Genomic DNA, 6,626 nt, shown 5'->3' on the forward strand with positions numbered 1-6,626 from the left:
GTACTTTGCAACCTTTCGAAACACAAGTAAAAATCATCAACGCTATATGCATTGCATGACTTCCAAAACAACGATTCGACTTCCGTATTGTTATGTCCGATAGACTCACGTATCTTTCGAGCTATATCTTTAGGACAATATCCATGATAGGAATCCGGGTAGGCACTGTCAACACCAAAGTCTATGTTATCACACATGTTGCTTATGAAACCAACCTCTGTGTCCTCACCTAAACAATCTCTTAACCTCATCATGAACCATCTCCATGATTCTTCACACTGTAAGGTTCCCAAACCAAGTGCTAAGAGTAGTGGCTCATGATTTCCATCTAAAGCCACTGCGAAGTACATTGTTGTCAGAAAGCTCCCAAGAAGGGGTAAATAACCTACATATATCAGCGGTATCATGCACCTAAGGAAGGTACGAATCTACATAAAAACGAAGACATATTAGTGTTATGTAAGAACTAATCGACATAGATTACCATGAAATATTGTATAACTCAATAAAAGAAGTATGTTATACCACGCAACCTAAAGCCACAAAACAGAATTGAAAGCGGTTGTTATCGGTTTTCTTAATGGCTGTGAAGGTATTAGGATTTGTTCTTTGAAGGTTATGCAAGAAAATTGGTAGTTGAGAAAAGGTTCTTTGGCTGTGACTACTCATTTTCAATACCGATAATTGTGCTCTACAATGATCACACAAATGGAATTATAAATAGAAGATATTGTATCTCTACTGATCAAAATTCATAGTTTAACCCTTTAAATTCGTAGTTGAACTTTTATGAATTCATAGTCAAACCAGTTCATTTCATAGTCAAATTTCACTGACCGACATGACAATACTACAGAATGTACTTGTCTGCATTTCATAGTTGAACTTTTATGAATTCATAGTCAAACCAGTTCATTTCATAGTCAAATTTCACTGACCGACATGACAATACTACAGAATGTACTTGTCTGCATTTCATAGTTGAACTTTTATGAATTCATAGTCAAACCAGTTCATTTCATAGTCAAATTTCACTGACCGACATGACAATACTACAGAATGTACTTGTCTGCATTTCATAGTTGAACTTTTATGAATTCATAGTCAAACCAGTTTATTTCATAGTCAAAAAGAATTGTCCGTTATATGATTTATTCTATAAATGGGTGTCACTCATTATGAAAAAATTTAACTGAGAAAGTAACTCCGATTTAAAAGAATAAGAAGGCTAATGGCATACTGCAATTGTGGAGGAGAACGTATCGTTAGGATTTCGGGTACAGCTAAAAACCCAGGAAGATTGTTCTACACTTGCCCGTATTTGGTATCATGTTCTTACCGTCATTCAAATTTAAACCCTTGTGTTTACATGACACAAATTTATTTTCTTACTGTGGATATTAAATTTAACAGGGACCAAAATGCGGGTTTATCAGTTGGGTTGATGAAGAGAAGGACCAATCTTCTATGGTAATAGCTAAAGTAGCTAACTCTAATAAGCTCTTTCAATCAGAAAATAAGAAGTTAAAGATAGCGTTGGTTTGTAGTTGGGTGTTGTTCTTGGCAGTTCTTGTTTACAAGTTGTAAGTTTTTCAATATTGTTTTTATGGTTTTGAAGTTGTTTGGTCAATAAATTGTTGTATTTGTAACGTTAAAACAAAAGTTGTGGTCGTTCTTATGTTGAATTTATTGATAAGTAATTAGTAGGTCATTAAATTGTTGTAATTGTCGTAACGTTATATTTTTTGTCATCCGTTGAGTAAACTCTAAAGATAAACTAATAATGAAATCCAACATTAATTTGTATATACATTTATATAATCCAACTACAGAGGAGCAAGACTAGACCCCCAAATAATTTTTGCCATCCGGAGACGGAACTCTAAAGCTGCGTTCTTTGGGTCAATAAGAACACGTATTGGTTGACCTGAAACCAATTGCTCCATAAACATACAAAGAAAAACACCGCAATCTCCCAAATGACTACTTTGTTGGGGAACGTTTTCTTCATAAATGAATTGCATATTCAATGGAATCCTTGGGATGTTCCTCCGCGCCCAATACTTAATCTTGTCCAAATAATTTGCCACCCGACGTTCAAATTTGGAAAAGATTCCTTCGGATTGGAATTTTTCATAAGCACCTCTACCAAGACTGTCATAAATATGCACTTCCATTGACGCTAATCGTAGTTCCCCAAATAGCCAATGATTAGGGGATGAATGAATCGACAATAAGACCTGTATAAGGATCAGAAAATAAAATTATGTTTATTTACATCACAATACAAAAACATCACAATACAAAAACATAACAAAAAAACGATATTATTTTCAATATAAACTATTAAGTTTACCGTATCAACATCCCACCAAGCAACCATGAAGTTAGGGTATGTAGCAATACCAGCCATAAACGCCCTCCAGTCCTGTCCTTCTTCCAAAGCATGAGAAACAAAAAAATTTGGAGGCATTATTGTATGTCGGTCGCTCTCAAACCGTCTCTCCATCAAAAGTCGGTACCAAATGGTTATATGCTGCACACATGATACTTTTGTTATTGACTAAAAAACAATTAACTTTTAAAAGAATTAATTAACAATTTATTTACCGCTGACTCCAACCATCCGTCGTGTGTATGCCCAAACAATGAGCTCCAAAAATCTCTATCTAACACGAAATTAAACAAACGATGCTGCACATCGTATGAATGCAATACATAATTTTGGATGACATCCTCACCGCCTGCTACGTAAGGTTGCAGGCGCAACATGGAGAAGTCATGAGCAACACCAAAAACTGGAGGAGGAACGGGGCATGTTGATTTCGTACCAACCTTCTTTTTTGTTCTTCTTTTTTGTTTCGGTGTCGTGTGCAACTAAAAACAATATTCATATGTTTAAATGTATATCTTTCAGATAATTCACATAAACATAGATAATTCACATAAACATAAAATCATCAGTTTATAAATAAAACGAATACCTCGGTGTAAGGAGTGCATAAAAATTGTGATGGTTTTCGACTCCTAGGTTTATCGGGTGTAACTTCTTTGTCATCATCATCATCATGAAAATAATCTACATTTCCCGTTATTATTAGTTCGTCTTCATCCGACACATCATCATCAAATTTGTTCCCTGCATTGTCATTCCTCTCCTCCCACTCCTACATTAAAGATAATACTTTATACTTAATAACGAAATACACATAATTTAATAAGCAATAATATCTAAATAAACAAAATATTAATATAATATTAATGTAACTATAATAACCTCTTTAACTTCACTATAATCGTTTACATCAAACACATCATCATCAAATTTGTTCCCCGCATACTGATTACTCTCCTCCAACACCTACATTAAAAATATAACTTTTTACTTAATAACGAAAGACACTTTATTAAAAAGTAATTATTAAAATCGTAAAGGTAACATCTATAACAACCTTGTCGTCTTGAGTATCACCAAAAACATTTTGAGTTGTATTGTTTTTATTCATCTTTTCATCTTGCACAACCTATATTTTCAAATATAAAATATGAACACAGGTATTCATATATGTTAATAAAATTTAATAAATAATGTAGCGTGTAACTAACCTGTTCATCATAATTTCTTTGTGACACTGTCGGGTCCTCAAAAAAAATGTCGTTCCAAAATTGGTCATTATTCACTTCTTCAACAAAAACCTCTGTAGGTTTTTGTTGATTCATAAACACATGCTGCTCCAGTGCATGTACCCGTTTCAACAACTCGTCTAGCTTGTGTTTCCCACTGCCCCGACCTCTACCATGAGAGCGACCACTGGACGACATACTAGACGAAGATTCGTCTTGTCTCCTAAAATGGTCCCGTACTGGGGATGGAACTGCTTTCCCTTCACCATATACATACTCTTGAAATGACATATAATAAAAAGATGTCATCTCACCATCACCCGGTAACATGTTTTGTCTTGGTGGTAGCCCCTCCTAAAAAATTAAACATATTAAAAATGCATATAAAACTATAATAATCAACTTTATTAATAATAAACGAATTATTTTTAAACCTGCATCTTTGACCAAATCTTGTTCACGTCAACCCATTTCAATTTTTTTGTTCCGCTCCATCTTTTCATCCGAGACAAGTCTTTATTTTTTCTCAATGCAAATCCACATGCACGAACAGCCGGAATCATCTCATATATCCATATCTACAATTTTGTACAATAACAGTAATAAAAGTTAAAATTAAAATAAAAAATATAACAATAAAACAATTTAAATAAAATAAAAAATTTATACCCTAATTGGAGCCGTAAATCCTGAGACGGAATACTTTAAAGTTTGACCACGCTCAGGAAGTGATAAATAATGATGTATCTTATTCCACGTATCCTCAAGGTCAACATAAGTAAAATCCCATAGATAGCTACCCCAAGCGAAGCTAACAAAACAAAAAAAAAAAAACAAAATTGATTATTATATAAATTATAACTTTAATAAAATAGAACTTTTAACGTAAAGAAAATATACCTATTCCAGAGATCCAAATTCTCAGCCAAAAAAAACCAATCTTGTGGCACCCGATCGTTAACTTCTTTGCCCAAAAAACCTTCACACAAAATGTATATCAAACATACTCTAACTGCATCAAGGTCGTCAAGTGCTAAGAATGTTTGATTTAAAATTAAACTTTTCAAGTCGCCGATTTTCACCGAACTATTAGTATGGTCCGGAAATAGCCGTTCACGCAGTAAACATCTTTTTTTACTGCTTATTAATTTTTCCGACCCTTTTCTCCCAATGTTTTTTGGATACTCCCCAAAATTGAAGCCGGTAATCAAACAAAACTCTTCCGGCCCATAAACCATTTTGGTATTGCCTACTCGAAAATATAAACGTTTTATTCCATCTGGAGACAAAACAGGGTCCGGCCGGATCTGATGAAGGAACATTTTATGAAACAATAAAGCGTCCCCTTGTAAACGAGGGACATCAATAAAATAGCCAAAGACGGTATTTCTGAAAATAGCACGTCGGGCATCATCTAAAACTTCAAAGACTTCCCATATGTTACCGCCAGAGCCTTTTAGGTTCGCAAAGGCTTTCGTATTCATTAAACTAAAATCATGCTGCAAAAAAAAAACACAAAAACAAATTAGATAACTAAAAAATATATTTTTTTTTAAATATATGATTACGAACTGCAAATACTTTCTTAATTACTAATATATATATATTTCCCCGATAAAAAACAATAACATACACATATATAAACAATTTTCCAAGTTATACAACAAATATATTTACGATAGAAAACAATATCATATATAAATATTTTCAACTTAAACATATTTTCAACTTAAACAAATTTTCAACTTAAACGATAAATATATAAACAATTTTTATCTTTCTAATTAAAACTAACATTATATAACCATATAAACAAAAAAATTTAAAAATAAAACGACAACCAAACTAACAATTTTCCAAGTTATACGACTACTTTATACAAAATTTTCAACTTATACGACAAATAAAAACAATTTCTAACAATATATATACGACAAATTTTCAACTTATACAAATGTTATATGACAAATATATATACAAACAACTATTTTGCAGTTTCTACTAAAAAACTTACAAGATTTCAGGTTATACAACAACTAAAAAAACTACAAAAACAAATTGTAAACATTATCTACACAGTCTTTACTTGTCTCTACTTGCATTTAAACTTCAAGTATACTAAAAATATACTAAAACTATCAATCAAACACAACAAAATTACCATTTTTTAACACTAAATAATACAAAAATTGATAAAAAAAAAAAAAACTTTAAACATTAAAAGAGTTAAAATCTAACCATATTTGCGGGATTGTTGACATAATCTTCCATTTTCTTCAAAAACTAGCCAAAATTCCGAGAGAAGCCCAAAGTTAGAGAGAGTTTTTGTGTAGAGAATGGTGAAAATGAAAAAAAAAAAAAAAAACGTTTTTATACCTAAAAATCACCCATTTCGCAGATGAGAAGGCCCCATCTGCGAAATGGGCATCTCATCTGCGAAAGTACAAGTGCCTGAAGCACAACTGTGCTTCAGGCACTTGTACTTTCGCAGATGAGATGCCCATTTCGCAGATGGGGCCTTCTCATCTGCGAAATGGGTGGCTATTTTTGTAATCCCGATTTTTTTTGGCTATTTTTGTAATGCAATTAGTGTAATTGGCTATTTTTGTCATTTTCTCTTTATTTTTATTAATCATAATGAATTTAACTAATAAAGTTGACTAACTAATCTTAAAGATTAACTTTGACCTTTGGTAATCAATTAGATTAAAAACCGGCTTCTAATCCAATTCTATCAAGTTCAATTCTAATCCTTTTTTTTTTTGGGAACCGGCAAATTTTTATTAAATAAAAATCCCACCTAGCAAGGTGCTAGGAGGCCACAAGTACATGGTAAAGGAAGAATTGCATACAACTAAATGGGTTGATACACCATTCTACCCACCGAAGAGAGAAATGATTCCTCCTATGTTTGGTCCAAAAGAATACGTTAGATTTTACCAAATTAGCAACTTTGGTTGGCGATGGTCTAATCTTCTTGAAGATCCAATCGCATCTTGCCT

At 32.7% G+C, this 6,626-nt stretch overlaps 1 protein-coding gene across 1 annotated transcript; it reads right to left on the bottom strand.

Annotated features, from left to right (window-relative positions):
- Window positions 1-661: 661 nt before the first annotated feature.
- Window positions 662-4,895, bottom strand: LOC145099125 (uncharacterized). The gene is made up of 8 exons (XM_079036709.1): window positions 4,525-4,895; window positions 4,294-4,435; window positions 4,059-4,202; window positions 3,607-3,978; window positions 2,985-3,167; window positions 2,611-2,877; window positions 2,357-2,536; window positions 662-691 (listed from the first exon to the last, which is right to left on the bottom strand). The coding sequence occupies exons 1-8, from the start codon at window positions 4,860-4,862 to the stop codon at window positions 662-664; spliced, it is 1,656 nt and encodes a 551-aa protein (XP_078892835.1). The 5' UTR covers window positions 4,863-4,895.
- Between the last annotated feature and the right edge of the window lie 1,731 nt (window positions 4,896-6,626).

Source organism: Lactuca serriola, chromosome 4 (genome assembly GCF_051521515.1).
Source record: "Lactuca serriola cultivar US96UC23 chromosome 4, Lser_US96UC23_V15, whole genome shotgun sequence".
In the NCBI taxonomy this organism is placed as follows: domain Eukaryota; kingdom Viridiplantae; phylum Streptophyta; class Magnoliopsida; order Asterales; family Asteraceae; genus Lactuca; species Lactuca serriola.

Excerpts from the sequence above, each read along its gene's own strand:
- LOC145099125 (XM_079036709.1), bottom strand. The coding sequence starts at position 4,862 with ATGGTTTATGGGCCGGAAGAGTTTTGTTTGATTACCGGCTTCAATTTT. Across the intron at positions 3,168-3,606 it reads AAAGAAATTATGATGAACAG|GAGTGGGAGGAGAGGAATGA; the intron begins GTTAGTTACACG and ends TCTTTAATGTAG. Across the intron at positions 2,537-2,610 it reads ACGGATGGTTGGAGTCAGCG|CATATAACCATTTGGTACCG; the intron begins GTAAATAAATTG and ends TCATGTGTGCAG.